Source organism: Anguilla rostrata, chromosome 1, assembly GCF_018555375.3.
Source record: "Anguilla rostrata isolate EN2019 chromosome 1, ASM1855537v3, whole genome shotgun sequence".
Classification (NCBI taxonomy): Eukaryota; Metazoa; Chordata; class Actinopteri; order Anguilliformes; family Anguillidae; genus Anguilla; species Anguilla rostrata.
Window position 1 is genome coordinate 33,061,480 of NC_057933.1, and position 18,304 is coordinate 33,079,783.

The window sequence follows — 18,304 nt, forward strand, 5'->3', positions numbered from 1 at the left end:
ACGTTTGGCTGACAATTGTACTTTCAGGCCATGCTTAAACCACTATAGATCTGTTAATAAATCTAAAAGACAGAATGCAGTAAAATAATCTCTACTATTTGGGGGGCTGCAACATATCACTGAGGTGATACTGCAAAGGTGATTTACATAATCTGTGTGTTCTCAGACTAAAACTTATGTTTGTTGTACACAGCAAAAATGTAATTTTCACAACAATCTACAGTACAGCTAAGCTAATGAAAGCAAGGAGAGTGCACAGTACACAAGAAAATATACAACAAAATATATTCCTTTTATTTAAACACATAGAAGCTTGGTGACAACTTTCAACAGCACAGCAGTAAGGCAAACTCAGCTGTCACTCCAATAAATTTAGCAAACACATCAAAGAAGTAAACATTCCATTAGAGTCTAAATTAACTTAGTAACTGTACACAATTATATACAATATCTACAACAGCTTCAGAGTAACACAGTAGGGCGGAGTTAATTCCATTGAATTAAAATTCAATTTATGAATTGAAAAATCCTCACTGTAATACATAATCATTTTATAATTCATTAATTGAATTTCAATTAATTAATTTAATTGACTGTATTTGAAATGCAATTGATCTCAACCTTAATATTCAGTATGTTGTGACCAAAAGTTTACATACACCTAGGCTAAAGGCATTCAAACTCAATTTTTCGCAACTTCAAAATAATAGTTAAGAGACAGATTTATTTCAGCTTTTATGTACTAGATCAGATTTTCAGTGGGTCCAAAGTTTACATACACTTTGTTAGTATTTGGTGGCATTGTCTTTTAATTGCTTAACTTGAATCAAGTGCTAGGGGTAGCCTTCCACAAGCTTCTCACAATACTTTTCTGGAATTTTTGTCCATTCCTCCTGACAGAACTGGTGTAACTCAGTCAGGTTTGTGGGCCTCCTTGCTCAGACACGCTTTTTCAGTCCACAAACTTTGTTGTATTTAAGCCATTTTGTTACAACTTTGGAGGTATGCTTAGGATCATTGTCCTGCTGAAAGACCCAGTTGCAACCAAGTTTTAACTTTCTAGCTGATGTCTTGAGGTGTTGCTTCAGTATTTCTAGATAATCCTCCTTCCTCATGATGCCATCTATTTTCTGAAGTGCAGCAGTCCCTTTTCCAGCCAAACACCCACACAACATGATACTGCCACCCCCGTGATTCACAGTTGGGATGGTGTTCTTTGGATTAAAAGCCTCATACTTTTTCCTCCTTACATAGCGATGATCATTATGGCCAAACAGTTCAATTTTTGTTTCATCTGACCAGAGAAAACTGCCTCCAACTCTTTCACCAGTTCCTCTGTTGTTGTCTTGGGGTTCTGTTGAACCTTTCAGACCAAAGTTCGTTCATCCCTGGGAGTTAATTTATGCCTCCTTCCTGAACGATGCAGTGTCTGTGTGGTCCCAAGATTTTCATATTTGCATACAATTGTTTGTACAGATGCTTGTGGTACCTTCAGTTGTTTTGGAAATTGCTCCGACGGAGAAACTGGATTTGTGGAGGTCCACAATGTTTTTTCTTGGCTGAGTTGCTTGGATATTCCCATGGTACCAAGGGCAAAAAGACAATGGGTCTAAAGTTAGGACCTTAAATACAACCACAGGTGCTAATTAACTCCTAATTATGACAATTGACAAAAAAGCCACTCAGAAGCTTCTAAAAAGTCATTACATCAATTTCTGGAATCTTCCAGACTGTTTAAAGAGACAGTCTACTTGGTGTATGTAAACCTTTGACCCACTGGAATTCTGATATAGTGAATTAAAGCTGAAATAAATCTGTCTTTAATCGATTGTTTTAAAATTACCTCTGATGTGAACAAAGCAGATGACTTGCCAAAAGAAATGTATGGAACATGAAATGTGTGGAGTTGTGAAAAACTGAGTTTGAATATCTTTAGCCTAGGTGTATGTAAACTTTTGGCCTCAACAATATTTCTACAGTACATCTTGACCCACCATAATATTGAAACTGAATGAGATTGGTTAGACTGGTGATGGTAGAGAACATGCATTTGCGAAGCAGTGACAGCAGAGGAATTTCAAAAGAGTAAGACTATAGTGAAGTGTTTTGGAAGCAGCTGAACAGTACCCTCCACTTTAAAAATAATCTTGAGAAAATAGCAAAATATTTTCTCCTGTCCATTTCATTAATATGCTCAAATATATACTCATATATAACTTTGCATCCATTCAGGAAAAAAAATGCATTCAATTATTGTGCTACAAATAAGATTGATGTCTATTGGATGGGTGTGGAGCACATCATTATAGGACTGTGAGTTCTAAGCCCTGTCTATCAGCGTCCCTCCGTGCCCCGTGGTGAAGACATCATTATCCCCCGGACAGTTGTGGTGACAGGAGCAGGTCTTGATGAACATCACCTGTTGGGTAGTGACCTGGCCGCCGGGGCACTTGAACTCCACAGGGAGAGTGGCAGTTTTGTGGGGCGCACAACAGCGACCATCTGTGCAACCGCCGCAGAAGTTGGGCCGGTAGGACTTAACAGATGTGCATCCAGAGAACTCAAACATCATTGGCCTGGAGACTTGGAAGCTACGAAGGCATTTTTTTCCATTCTGCAATGGAGGAGGACAATGGCTCTATTAAATTCAAAGCTTTAAATGACATAAAATTACACATAATTTGAGGGCAAAACATTGCTTTAGGGTACTTATCTTTTCATAACAGGCCTAAGCATATATGCACACATATCTGGCCACCATTTTCTAAACATAAGCTCATATATTTAAATCTAATTTCTTGATTCAGTACACCACTAAAGCAGAGCTGAAGCTGATACATGACCTGAGGTGACAATGATATTTAGCTCAGCATAGCCATGTGTTGTTCACCTAAACACACTTTCCTATACCTTAAGGCTCTGCTCCATGTGTAAGCCACATGGCCTGGACATGCAGAGCCGGGACTGTTTCTCTAGCCGGCACTCGCTGTTGTCATTGGTGACACGTGTGGAGACGCCCATGCCACAGGTCTTGGAGCAGGCACTCCACTCAGTGGCTTGGAGCAGGCAGTTGCCCCTCGATAGCTTGTCATCCTGTCCATAGGTCTCCTCCTCTCTGTATGCTGTGGGAAGAAAGGAAGAAGAGAATCAGTCTCTAACATACAGTATTGGCAGAGAAACAGTTTTTATGACGGAAACATTGCAGGCTTAATTCCCTGGCAGTGCTCTGCTACTGTGCTCTGAACTGAAGTATGCCCAAATTGCTTCAGTACAGATCCAGCTGTATGGGAGGATTACACATCAGCTATCTAAAGGACCATTCACATAAGAAACAGCAGATGGTAGGACGAATGGTAGACGGTACAACGGCATTGACGTATCTAGCTAATGTTAGTTAACAAGCAAGCTAGCTATAGCTAGCTAGCAATTCAGTCACTATGGTGACATGTTAGTGAGCTAGACTCACCATTAATTTATAAATTATTTTCTTTACAACAGTATTAAGATCAAAATTGCAGAAATGTCAACTAGCTACACCACAAACCATACACAGAAAAGCTTCTGAAAACATAGTAATGTTTTGTACTTGGAACCTGCATTTCAGAGATTACAACACTCCATGCTGCAACAAGATCTTGGTGCATTTTTATTTTTTGTTACCAAACTTTCTCCCATCTCTAAATCTTTACCACAAAACGTCTTGTCTATGTACCACTTTCATTCCACCATCATGTCACCCTAGTGCGGTGGACAGTAAAAATACTTTTTTCTTCCAACAGAACGTTCATCTTGCCATCAGAAATATTGCAGTCTTCTGCTGTATAGCCATCATTGTCTCATTGAAAACAATGACATCCGGTTTCATCCTGCCATCTACTGTCCACTGTGTGAACGCAGAATAAGGCCACTAAGCTAACTCATAATAATTCTAATCCTGTCTTGTTGACATGTGTGAGAATGTTTCTGGGTGGGACAAATAGAGACAAACCTGCAAGGGCCGGGCCAAGGAAACTGTGGTGGCTGCGGATGGGGTCACACACCCACTCCTCGCAGCACTTCCCGGGCACCTTGACGCGGCGTGGTGAGGGGCAGTCTGGGCTGGACAGGCGGATGTTCATGCCGCAGAGGTGCACACAGCCTACTGCCCCATTCAGGCAAGTACACTGGTATTTGCAGCTGCTCTGGAAGGACTCTCCACTCCTGTACACCACACCCTTGAACACACACTTGGCACCTTCTTTACCTGAACATGAGAGATAAAGGAGGTAAAACTTTGATGGCATTAATGTACCAAAAGAGGTAGGTATAATTCATTAAACGTAATGGAGAGGAGACTAGTGAAGGGATGGTAGTGATGGGCTTTAACACTAGAAAGGCCACTTTTTTTTACTATCTACACCCTGTGGCGTCCAGCTGATCCAGCATCCTATCATCGATTTCTGCACCCACAGCTACCTAATTTCATTAAGATTATGAAATCATATGTTACAAAACTATTCTCTTGAAATAAAGGACACAGCTGTATTAATTTCAGCATTTTTCTTTCTAAATTATAGTGGTTTTGTTATATACAAATTCAACTCACTTCTCTCTTCCCCTGCTCCCGCTATTTCAAGCATGCTTTTGCTTTTTATGCAGTTGTGTTTAATTTTGTGTGATTACATGTTCGAAATTAGTTTTGATAGTGGTTGATCAAGCCAGTGTCAGTCATTCAGTTGCTGGAAAGAAAATGGAAAGAAAATGGAACAAACGTCCTGTATTTCTTTAATGAGTTGATTTTTAGAATTCTAAAAAATCTGTTGTTATTAAGACCAAATTATATAGGAAATGTCATGGAAGGAGGATAGTAATGCTTATACTGTGTTGGAGTAATTTTAATTTAAATATCCAAATGCCCGATGATGTTGCCTCTGGCCTTTCTAGAGTTAAGAACTGCAAAACTGGTGGAGTTGTCGTCAGCGATTGACGAGTCGGTGATTAACAGCACACAGTTTCACCTTCCTATGCAAGCACATCTCACCTATGCAGACTCCAGTTGTCGGCTTGACTGAGGAGGTAAAGTCACAATGAAGCCCCTTGTGGGGGTCACAGACATCCCTCTCGGAGCAGACCTCGCCCTCCTGCTTGGCACACACCCTGCAGCAGCCGCAGACATCGGGCACCAGGCTCACACCTGGGGAGCACTGGGGCGGGGTGCTGGGGCAGCTGCACTGCCCACTACACTGCAGAGCTGAAGTCTGTGAAAAGCAGAGAAGAAAACCCCTTAGTCAACTGCTTGTATTTGCAGTTTTTACTCATAAGCAGAAAGTACCTGGATAATTTCTTGTGTATTGTGTCTAAAGCCATGGGTGTAACCTGAAGTGTGATTAAACATTGAGTTGTTATATGGATAAAAAATGTAAATGCATTATGCATGTAAGTCACCACAGTGTATCAATATACTCATTTACAGTAAATATCTGTCATTCAGCCTATAAGCAAATTGTGTGGGATTGGTTCAATGTTGTTCAAGATGACTAGAATACAGTTAGAGGTCCACTGATAAATGAAACAATTACTGAGCACCAATATCTGAGAAGTACAAACAATATTCAAATTAAAGTGAATTTATAACTTTCACTCTAAGCTCACAACATACCCAGTAGAAGAATGAAAAGCAGAGGAAACAGCTCAATTTATTCATCCCAAAGGACATTTTTTCTTTTGCACTTTATATATAAAAAATAAATCTTCAGCAATCTTCCCTGGCCTCTTCAAAGCAAGTCGGGATCTGTTTTCTGATCAATCCACCCGTGTTATAATTTTCTTCAGAGTAACTGATTAGCCTTCTCTGCAGAGGAGAGTTGGTGTTGTCTGTCCAGGACAGGGAGACCTCTGTATTTATGCTCGTTGAGTTTATGTGACGTCTGAACAGCTGAATAGAGCAGAGCAAATGTGGACATTCTTGGCATACTTTCCTGATTCTGTGCTCCTTTTGCAGACTTGCTGTGGGCTGCTCTTGACTCCCATGACGTTGCTCAGGCCAGGTAACACCATATTCCTACATCCCAGATGCAAAGGAAATGTGACCATGAATGGAAATTTTCTCTTTCTACCTTGCTTTTGCAATAGGTGCACTTCTTTGATATGCTCACTGCTAATATTTGAGGCTATAGCATTCCACAAATGTTTCAGTCTCGGTGAAACAGGTCAGATACCTTTTCACTTATGTGAGAAGCAACTTCGTGAAAAGGACAGTTTTGTTTTATATTTGTGCACTGCGGAGGCCTGGAACTTCTGCGACTAAACATTAAACAGCTTCCCAAACTCAGACCTTGGAATTTAGTCAGTTTACACAGCTGTGTCTGTGTTAGTGCTCCTGAGCTGAAACTCACTTAACTTTACATAATGGTACATTACATATTTGCTGAGCAACTTGCAGTCTTCACAGTTCTACTTCATACACATACACATGCTGACATATTTACCATTTATGTTTTTATTATAACGTGAATTAAATCTGGGTTGATTTAAGGCAGTAGTGCATTTTTACACACCAACACTAAAGCCAAATGACACTGTCAGATTGATATATTAGGTGGGGTTGATCATCAATTGCAATTTGTTTAAGAATTATTTTATACTCAATCTGGGTTTAATTATCATGAAAATAACCACTTAGGGATCACTTCAGGTTGCCCTGTGGGCGGCTCAGCACTCTGAATACTGAACCCAGAGCAGCCGCAGTTCACCCGCATCAACCTTGACACTTAAGTTAAATTCTAGAGGAATTTCCCTCAATATATATGTATATATGTATAAATTTAAAGTATATATGTGAATTCAAATACATATGTTTGACTTTGTTAGTGGATCATTCCATCATTCCGCCAGTGAGAGAGAAACCACAACTCAGCATTTACCAATACAGTTATTTTAATATGAAATGAAGCAACAATCAGCAGTGTTGTTACACAATAAAACACAGTACTATCAAAGTCCTTTATTCTATTTAAACCAAGTTATTGCCTTAGCAAAAAAAATGTTATGTATAGTTAAAATGAAAACATGTTCCATTGCCAACATGGTAGTCTGGAAAGCTTAATTTACGGTCATACAATCTAATAAACTGCTGTCATAATAAGTAATGAATTAATTACCAATGATCATTTATAATTATATTTTCATATTAATTGTACAGTCTAAGTAATGACCCACACTGTGGTCAGTTTGGCCCTCAAACACTAAAACTAAAAAAAGATACTGCAAGTTACAGGAGACCATGTCTGAAATGTCAACTTGACTTAAACACCAGGGTTTGCAATGCAACAGCAAAATGCCAGTTGCTCCATTCACCAGCTCTAGGCTCTGTTTCAGCACATGGCATGTTGCGAGCTGTTGCACTGGTGAAATGATATTTTTGTCATGATTTTGACGTGCCTGAGCCCTAATTTCCTAACTGTGTGCAGTGCCAAGCAAAATAATATAGCCTGTTAGGCTGCATCCATTTGGTTTTGTTTAAAGAAATACCGTGTGCTAATTTATTTTTTACCAAATGAGGATAACATGTTCTCATAGCACTGTTTAAAAAGTTCAGGTTTTCATCAAGGTTGTCATTAAAGTCATTATAAACATTCATGTGACATTATTTTTCACAAATCTAAACACTTCATACTCCAATCATATTGCATTTCCTGTTTCTGTTTGTCTCACTTCTGCTCACACGAGGCATTAGTCAACCTATGCTATACACACGTCGTTGAGTAGGCTACTTTTCAAGCTTTCGTACCAATTTAGTCTTTCAGTTAACCCTCCTGTTATGTTGCGGGTCAAATTGACCCTTTTTAAAGTTTGAAAATCTAGGAAAAATACTTAAAATTATTTTTTCAGTATGAAACTTCTTCTACTGGCCTTAATTAGTGTAATCAACATTCTAAATGAAAATGGTTCATTTCATGTATTTGCAAACCCCCCCTGTATGTTTATATCACTGGGAACATTTTTGCTGTACCTAAAAAATGAACAGAACACGAGGGTTAATTTGAGTCATTCAGTACATTCAGCACAATCAGTTCATTTCAGTCATTTGAGTCTTTCAGTACATTCAGTACATTTCGTTCATTTGAGTCATTTGGTACATTTCGCTCATTTGAGTCATTTGAGTCATTCAGTACATTTAGTTCATTTGAGTCATTCAGGACATTTCGGCCTTGTACGGCCTTGGCATGGACCAGAGTCACTGCCTTTCCCTGCAGTTTGAGGCTCATCTAGTTCATTTTTTAAAATATTGGCTAAGTCAAATATGTCATATTAACAGGAGTCATACCGCTTGCAAAAGCGTGCAAGGCAGTTGTTCTTTGAGTGCCATCAAACCTCATAGTGAAGAAGCAGATGCTCCTGCTTTGCTTTATAGACAATGTTAACTTGTATTTTGAAACATTATTTTTGGCTATGTTCCCTTTTTACAAATGTAACACATTTGCTTGGCTTAAATCAATTTTATGCAAAACTCTAATGCCAATACATGCAATGCTGTCTACTCATAGTCTATGTAGTGAACTAACTACCCAACTTTCACACGTATTTCAATATACTGATCTAACCCATTTCCACTTGTTTTACACATTTTTACCACATGCATGCTTTGCTTAAAACAACCAAAACATTTATACTTTATTACTTGTTAATGTACTTGGAGTCGGATGGATGGATAATAAGATTCTAACTTCTAATAAATTATTAAAGTTGCTTTAGCACTTTTACACAAAACTCCCCTTTTTAAACACATTTTAAAAGCATCAAAGGAACAATTTAAAGAACACTTTCCCCTCACAGATCCTTTTAAAGATAACTGTTTCCATTAAAGATAAAATTTCAACACACATGCACACCATGAACCCCAGATAAATGCAACTAAAATGAACGATTAATAAACAATTTTTTAAAAATTATTTTTAAAAATTTAAAAGTTAAATTAACTGAGCTTATTGACCTATTGGTCATCAATCACTTGTCAAAATAAAATTTGACATATACTGTACCAAATTCCATATCTCTTTCTGACATGTAAATTCTTTTGGACATGTGTTTTCAATAATCAACAAAAAGTAGCTTCAATCAACAAAGATGTAAATAATGTTAATACAACAATTTCAAACAGTTTACTCTGGTTCACTCAGAGTTTTCCATTTTCGTTTCAATCACTTTCAACGGTATGTTTCCTTTGACATTACATTGATTAGCCTTTCTTATATTAAAGATGAATAAATTAAAATCTCTCATGTCCAACACATTGCATTGTAAGGGCTTAGGCTGGTGTACATTTAACACTGTATTGGAAAAAACTCCAGCACATAGATAATGAGCTATACCGTAAAGTTATATTGTTTAATACTAATTTTTAGCAAGTATCATTTTCTTTCCCATATAGATATTTATCACAATTATTCACATCCTTGAATGCTTTTAAACATAAGCATCCTCCTTCCGATGCCAAATCCACTGCTAGCATGCAGGGCCAGAAGCTCAATTTTTGGTCTCATCTGGTCATAACACCTAGTTCCATTTGAAGCTCATATGCTGAATTTAAAAACTACAAACAGTAGAATCTCTCAATGCTTGATTCAATAGTTTCATGTCCCCTTCATTATACTAATGGGTGTTACAAATTTATGGCATAGTTTATATACTTTTTAAGACTTCAGTAGTTCCTGTCTTGAATAGCAAACCGACCCCTTACAATATGATTCCACTTATCACTATAGAGATTACAACACATTGCACACTATAACAAGCAATTCAGCAATCTTATTTAAACAAGATATTCTTCCCTAAAAGACTAAAATATAATGAGCCAACTGGTTAAACCCACAAACACATTGAACATTATGCACTATTCCACAAGAATTTCCAAATTTTGTTAAGGTGGAAGACACTGGCTTTTCTAGAATGCCATGCGTTCTAGAATGCCATGCGTGGGTTTCTCAATTGGGGTTGCCAGGGAAGCTGTGTGTGGCATAAGACAGGATAGCGGCTGCTCTGGCTCCACACACACAGAGCTGCACATGAGAGAGAGCCTCTGTGGTTATCCATTAGGTTGCGGTATGCTCATTCATATCATTTGTTGAAAATGACCGACCAGCATTCCCCAAAACAAAGCAAAGCAGACACTACCTTCTGTTTAATCAGAGGGGGGGGAAACCAGAAATAACCTCAATAAAAATGGAAAAGAAAGCAAACTCAACATAATTTTTTCCCTGTGTTATTATTACCACACCTGGTGGATACCTCATGTTATTGACTGCTTTGCAAATAGGACAAGAATAGGCAAGAAACATGTGAGGTCCTGATGGTACAGCAGATATAAATTTCTTCTGCCAGTACAGTAAAAAAGCATGACTTTGCTCATAAAATTGGCAATCATGGTTTGACAATATGTCCATAGATAAATAATAAAAAGTGCAGGCTAAGTCAGCCATATATATATATTTGCAATATACAACGAAACTGATTTGGCCATGTGAATCCCCTTATTAGGCCATATTTTATATTTGAATCAACATTGCACCATGTTTCACCCACCATGTTTAAACCAATTTTCATTCAGCCCCTGGGTGGCCTAAAGGCTTGAGTCAGCTATGCACATTCTGCAAGCACCTTTTATAATACTGAATTGGTTATGGTTGTAATTTTACCATTTGTAGTCATTAGAAATAACAACCTTGTAGCAATGATTTTACATTTCATTTTTAGCACCCCAGACCACAAACTTACAGCTAATTTGGACATAAATGAACCTAGTAAAGTTTACTTTTATTAAGTATCCTGAAAAATACTTCAGTTATATGTGTTCTAATTTTGATAAAGTCTGATAAAACCGAACTTGCTCTTGTTGGGAATCTTCTCCCGTGTGGAACCAAGTCGGGAAAGGTGAAGTAACACACTGAGGACCACTTTCCAATTGAAAAGGTTTTATTTTTATGTGCAAAGGGAGATTTGCCACGGTGCCATGACAAGTGTTCCGTATGAATCTCAACAAGACAGCCACAAGTGAAGGTTTAAGTATTCTGTTGAGAGGTGTGGTGATTGCCTAGTGTGAACGTGCCCAGGAAGGAATATACATTGCACCAGACTTCCCGGGGGCACCCAAATGGTCTGCTGCCGGTGACACCCCTTTGATCTGTGGCTATTGTAAATCCTTACAAACAGAGATTGAACTCTATTTGTGGCCATTTGTCTCTAACAATGGCAAGTAGTTACAGAGTGTGAGTGTTGGAATGTGTATTCAGAATGAAGTTAAGACACAGAAAGCAACTTAATTGTTCAAATCTATCACACTGGAGCCACAGTTTTCAACCTGTGGCCCTCTGGGGTTTTTCTTGATTTCTGCGCATTCCACAGAATTTTCTGAAACTGTGGAGGGAGGTCTGGGTGCACAAATTTTGTACATTTTAACAGTTAAATGCATTAATCTGGTGCACTTTGAGAGGAAATTTAAGATCCATGAAGGATTTGTAAACAATCACATCATAAAACCAGGCAGTTGTATCACCTTTTAAAACACGTCAGCCTATACTTGAGCCATCAAAGATATTAAGTAAAAGTTGTCACGTGTTGTACTGGTTTATTTAAAGTGTTTGGAATCACACTCCAATGTTGAAGTCAAAATATGGTACCATATGCTGCCAGATGACATTCCACTAAAATTTTGATGTTGAACAAAAGTTAACATATCAAGGAAAACATTTCTGCAATAAAAGACCCTATTTTTTAAAACTTTAAATAGTTAAAATGTTTAATCAATAAGTTTCAAGCAGAGATTCTCTACATGAACATCTGGGGCTCTGCTTTCCATAATCAATCAGTTGGGTTTACATAATGTTTGAAAAAGTCGATTTATTGTATTAGTCAGGCTAAAACTGGACTTTTAAAAATCATGTAAACATCGTAGTCCGACTGAAATCGTACAAAGTCGAATTTTTCAAAGTCGGACTAACATACCTAGATTCGGGGTCGATTTACTACAGCTTGTATACTCTTCAATCAGACTACAATTGGCCTAGGAGCTCTGCGCATGTTCCGTAATTTACATAGCAACTTTACGCTCACGGTGGCTAAGCGAAATCGATAACATTTCAGAAAATATTTAACTTTAAAAGATTTAATTCAATCTTCTACTGGGACTTTTGCCGTTTATTGAGGGTGTGACTGAAAATTTTGGTGCCGCTGACTATAATCGAATGTTTTTCACATTTACCGTTCGATTGAGCAAGTAGCCTACCATTCAAAGTAGCCTACATTTTTATGGGTTAGTGCTGTCCGATTGTGCTAGCTACTTCACATTAACCTTCTATGGCGATCAAAGGCTACAGTACCACTTAATTATTGTCACTTCTACCACCACAGTAACTAAAAAAAGGCGACAAATGACCTTTTCTGTGAGAAATGCATTGTCGAGTTCACGCGCATGGCGACATTCTAAAGCTCCGTTTCCCCTCTCTAGTATCATGGCGAAAAAAAAACATTTCTGGATGGACAGAGAGACCAACTTCATGCTATCGCAACTAAAGGAGTTAAATATCCTAAAATACATGGATGGAAGAAAAACGCGGAATGACGAACTATTCAAAAAAGTTGTGACAAAATTGGAGGAAGCAGGCTTTATAAGAAGCCTTAGTCAGACACACCTCGGTCAATAATTTGATTCTTTCCGAGTCATGTATATTGGGACAATGACAATAATCCAATTAAATCTCATCATTGGCCAAATCGAGCTATTAATATAATTAATATAATGTTACAATAACTATTGATATCGCCAGCTAATGTTAACTAACGTTAGACTGTTAATATTTGACTGTCAGAGCGAGCTAGCTAATGTTAGCTATCTAGATAGCATTTACTAATTTTGTCAACAGACTTCTTTTTTGACGTTGACAGATGTCTTTGGGCATAGCTATTGCTACTCACTGCAGGTCCGGATCCTCATCACTGTAACGTAGAAAAACAAAACAGTCTTCACACCCTGGCATGCAAACCAGTGACATGTCAACATTGTGGTGTGTGAATGGATCAAATGTGAGTTGAACCTGTGTTCAATGTCCCATGTCAAACCCAGGTTTTGTGTCAGAAAGTGCTATCAGAAGAAAAAACTCAAGACTTAAAATGTGTGAGTTGAACATCAATTTGGTGAATAAATGGCTGTCAATGGATTGTTTACACATTAGTGGGTCGGCTAGCCTAACACGCCATAGACAACTATTTGATGAGTGGAAGACTGCAACAACCCTTCTATGAACTGCTTATAACGTAAGATAATGATTTTAAAATGATGTTATTTCAGTGAACCTCCCCTTTTGTCAGACAAGTTATGTATTGTTGTTGACTGTCAGAGCGAGCTAGCTAATGTTAGCTATCTAGATAGCATTTACTAATTTTGTCAACAGACTTCTCAGGCTGCACCTCTCCCCATCCCTCCCTTCCCCCCCTGTAAATGACTAAACTTAGGGGTGTAACTAGGCAGCTGTTTAATAGGTGACTTAGTTGATGCGCCAGTCTTAACGACTACTTGTATTTTTATTTATTTTTATTTTTCCATAGACTGCGTTGTTGCCGTTCTCGTTGTTAGTGTTAATCAGTTTAACCACCAGGGTCCAAGTTGAACTATGCGGTTGTTCCCTGTACTTGGACCGGTACTTCTCTCTAGGGGTTTCGTCATACTTGTTCCTGGTTATGGTTATACACTTTGTTGTACGTCGCTCTGGATAAGAGCGTCTGCCAAATGCCTGTAATGTAATGTAATGTAATGTAATGTATTGTAACCATTTACCAAATGATTGTATTTGCAATATATTACTATGACACATGGTACTGATGTTCTTTCAGAAAAAAAAAACAAAAAACTATTGGTACATTTCTTTATATGTTCTTCGTTTTCTATGTTTTGATAATTACATAGATCTAACACCATCGTCGATGGACATGTAACCCAGGTTGTCTGTCTGCAGCACGAGGTAGCACACGCTGGCCTGCTTACGTTTTCTTTTGTATTTCTGATTGGTCATTGCGACCGACACTCATGTTCTACCTAATATTATTGGTTAGAGGGCGGGATCACTGGGCCAAAATGCAATGCTCACCTATTGTACATGGAAGCGAGCAGACGTGCTGGAATTGCGGTTGATTCCTAAAGTTTTGGCGGTCCTAGAACTTTCGAAATTTTTTTACTTAACTTTCGTAATTTATGTTTTTTTTTTTTTTGTGACTTGAAGTAGAGAAACTGTGACTTTGCCCACATAAGTACGTGTGGTTTTAGAACAGAAATGAATACCGCGAGTGGATCTCTTGTCGGTGCGCAACGGGAAGAGTTCCAGAATTGATAATTTTCCAACAAAGCGTTGGATGAGTATTTTCGCTGATTAGCTTGTTAGCCGCTGGCTACCGGCTTCATATACATACAGGTTTGATACTGGTTAACTTGTTAGCCGTTGGCTATTGTTTATAATACTCATAATTTATAATTAACAAAAAAGATTTGGATTCATCGTGATATCAGCAACATTAATATTTGGTAATCACTGCGATTGTTTATCAAAATTCCAACAAAGCGTGAATTAGTATTTCGCTGTTGTTTCTACCGCTGCTATAGGATGGAATTGACGTTATCAACAGCAAGTCTGCCATCTTTGGAGAATACGGTGCGTAGCTAGCTATCTAACGTTAGTCTTTTGTTGACAAAAAAACCTGTTACTCAACTTCACACCATGGTTGGCAAAACTTGCTGTGTAATTGGCTGCAACAGTCATTCACATGACCAACTAACCAAGGAGTACCATGGTGATTTTCACACTTTCTCGGGTTTATGTGCTATTTGCACAAGAGGCATTGAAGAGACACAATGAGCAAAGTATTAAATATGTCCGTTCTGTATTTTTTGAGAAATATGCGTTTTAAATTTATTGTCCTATTTTCAACCGGTTGAGAAAGTTGTCATTTTGCTACGTCACGAATACAGTAACCACTCCCATTTCCACGCCCCGTAAAGAAATCTGACAGGGCACACCGTCCTGCTGTTCAGACAATGCAAATATTTAACTAACGTTAGGTTCACTTATATTAGAGTGCCTTTAGATTATTTCTGGTTATATTCATTTAGCTAGCTAGCTAACGTTAGTTAGCTAGGAGGTTTGCTTTCATAAGGCAATGTTATCGATAACGTTAGCTTGCTAGTTTGCTTTTATGAGGACGTTATAGTTGTGCTTTTATCTTAACTTGGCTAGCTAGATAGCAAAAATTATAATTGGATATAAGTCAACGTCCTTACCTTAGCTATCTACCGATACTTGATATACTATTAAGCTAGCTAGCTTGTGAAAATTCAGTCTCCCAAAGAGAGAGCGTATCATGGGGGTAGCTATGGTAACGGGGCGCGGTCTGTCAATCATAGCTAACTGACGGTTCTCATTACCACGCCCAGATGGTTCGGGTGAATTTTTATAGTGGGAAATTTAGGCTTAGAAGAATACGTTTTAAAGTACATTGAAATGACTGAAGAATAAAAAAATTATGCACATTTGTTTTGTTGTTGCCTGAAGACAACTGGGAAGTGTCACGTTCAACCACCATGGTACTCCTTTAAACTGGACAACGGAATAACATTTCATGCATTTCAAACATGGAAGTTAAATGGGGGATTTAGCTAGTTAGCTAGCATAAGTAAACACATAATGTTACATTTGTCCGGATGACAACATGGCCGCGCCCGCCATTGAGCTTCAAAACGTGTTTTACAGACCCACGGAGAGGCAATGGGTGACGTCACAGTAGCTTTGTCCATATTTTTTACAGTCTCTGGTGCTGACATCGTTCACACTAATCGGCGGCAAGCTGTCAAGATTTGTAGACCACTCGGAACTTGGCAGCTCGTATGGGTCGATGTTATTTACTAATAAGTTTTTGTTGATACTGCTCCCTTGCCTTTTTTGTGAGCTTTTCCCTGTACGTACATTTCAGTTTTCACGCTCTTTATACATTTATTTTAAATAATGATTTATTTAATTATTTAAAATGACTGGTGACAGTGACAGATACAGACCTTTAAACTCTTATTCTCCGAGGATGGCGGAGCCGTCCCAGAATGTTCCGCAATTCCCATTCCCTATCGGTGCAATACAAAGTTTTGGTGCCAGTTAGCTTGCTAGCCACTGGTTATTAATTCTTTATACAGGTTTGATGCTGGTTAACTTGCTAGCCGTCGGCTATCGTTAATACTATTAATAATTAACAATCAACAAAAGGCTTGGGAATCGTTGTGATATCGGTGACATTAATATTTGGTAACCAGGTGCTGAATATTGTTTTATCTATACTTTTCCAACAAAGCGTTGGATTAGTATTGCCGCTGGCTAGCGGTGTAATACAATTTTTTGGCGCCAGTTAGCTTGATAGCTGCTGGCTATTTTACACAATTTTTTTGGCTCCAGTTAGCTTGTTAGCTGCTGGCTATCGTTTTACACAATTTTTCAGAGCCAGTTAGCTTGTTCGCTGCTGGCTATCGTTCTCACCCAATTTTAAATGCTGGTTAGTAGCTAGCTATCTACGTGTGCCGTTTTAATTAAATGCAGCAGCTAGCAAAAGTAATAGCATGCTAGATAGCCGCTAGCTGTTGCGTGGATTGTCTAGTCGGCTATTGTGCCAGCATCTGGAACATAAGCGGACAACCTCAGATAGCGCCGCAAGCAAGCCTGGAAACGCTTGGTGGTTCCTCTGAGCAATGAGGGAGTTAGTCATCCCAGTTAGCGCCCCAAGCACACCTGGAGACGCTTGGTGGTTCCACTGGCACAGAGGGAGCATTGGACACACAACCAAGCGTTTGCATTGCGCTCTTCGCCACGTTCTGTTGCACTGGTGTTAAGTAGGTCATCATGTGCGTGAGTAAACTGGATCTTGCATCTAACAGGCCTGAAACGGGGGTTTTATTTTCTTTTCATTTTGTCCATTGCCGGCTGTTTGTAATATTGTTCATTGTTAGCTGGATAACTTTAGCGTGGGGGCCCACCACTGTTGAGTTGCACTTGACTATTGTTCAGCATAATTATACTTGAATAATTTTGTATGCATTGTATTACTATTCAGATTCTTTTTGAATAATTTTGTATGCACTGTATTACTATTGAGATACATTTAGAATAATTTTGTATGCACTGTATTACTATTGAGATAGATTTTGAATAATTTTGTATGCACTGTATTAGGCTACTATTGAGACCCAAGAGGTAGAATCTGGTATTCATTCCCAGTTAACGCAGTAGTTGCATTCTTTGCATTTTATTCTCATTACAATTAGTTAACACTATACTCAAGTAACTACAAATCGCTCCACCTTTAATTTTGTTCATAAATTCTATATTTTCTTACGTTCTGCCAAATTGTTTATCTAAGTCCTAGATACCTCCTTAAAGGGTAAGGTTTAAAGGTACCTTTATAATTATATAATGCTTTACCTTATTCATTGAGGTTATCATAGAGATACATATAGTCTATTGAAACTAATACCTTAAATGGTTTAAAGCAGGGGTGTCAAACTCAAATACACAGTGGGCCAAAATTTAAAACTTGAACAAAGTCGCGGGCCAACATTGAACAAATGAACCTTTTAATATGGACCCAAACAAGTTTTGCTTTAACATTGAATATGGAACAAGCAACGCTTATTATTATACAATATATAACAATAGTGCAGACATGCAAAATCGAATTTCAAATAAAAAAACACATCAATGGCATTAATTTATTAAATGAAATTTAAATAAAAATCGTATGCCTCTTTTCTATTTGCAGCCTTCTGATTTAAATATCAAAATAAACTTTTCCACAGGCTAATAATTTTAAAAATAAAACAACAATAATAAATCAATCAACCATTCAAGCCCATGCCTTGGAGTAGCAAGAAAAAATGCATAAAGAAAAGGTTAATTATTGCTCAGTTTGCTACACACTGATCTAATCTGATTTGCCCAAGCCAGATACCTGGCATCTCTTCTTGGATGCTAGTTCACCAATGCCTGGGCTCAGGCTCTGAGCTGAGGAAATCCTCAGTATCGAGCGAAGGTGTTCATCAGTCAGACGTCTCCTGTGAGATGTTTTAGTCATCTTCATCGAGGAGAAAAGTTGCTCACATAGATAAGTGCTGCCGAACATGGAGAGCATCTGAGCAGCTGAGATGTCACACAGAAAGGCCAGCTCACACAGAAACTTTTGCTCCCGGAGCTCTGCTGTGTCCTTCCCTTTGCTTTCCAGAAACTGACATTACTGCGGAGGACTGAGC

The 18,304-nt window shown here is 38.3% G+C and overlaps 1 protein-coding gene across 1 annotated transcript; it reads right to left on the reverse strand.

The window, feature by feature from the left end:
• Positions 1 to 271: 271 nt before the first annotated feature.
• On the reverse strand, positions 272 to 5,879 carry LOC135254910 (CCN family member 2-like). The gene is made up of 5 exons (XM_064335513.1): positions 5,639 to 5,879; positions 5,021 to 5,237; positions 3,989 to 4,243; positions 2,911 to 3,122; positions 272 to 2,614 (listed from the first exon to the last, which is right to left on the reverse strand). Exons 1-5 carry the CDS (start codon positions 5,693 to 5,695, stop codon positions 2,321 to 2,323), a joined length of 1,035 nt encoding a protein of 344 aa, XP_064191583.1. The 5' UTR covers positions 5,696 to 5,879; the 3' UTR covers positions 272 to 2,320.
• Between the last annotated feature and the right edge of the window lie 12,425 nt (positions 5,880 to 18,304).

Excerpts from the sequence above, each read along its gene's own strand:
- LOC135254910 (XM_064335513.1), bottom strand. The coding sequence starts at position 5,695 with ATGTCCTTTGGGATGAATAAATTGAGCTGTTTCCTCTGCTTTTCATTC. Across the intron at positions 5,238-5,638 it reads GCTTTTCATTCTTCTACTGG|ACTTCAGCTCTGCAGTGTAG; the intron begins GTATGTTGTGAG and ends TGCTTTTCACAG. Across the intron at positions 2,615-2,910 it reads ACATGGAGCAGAGCCTTAAG|AATGGAAAAAAATGCCTTCG; the intron begins GTATAGGAAAGT and ends CCTCCATTGCAG.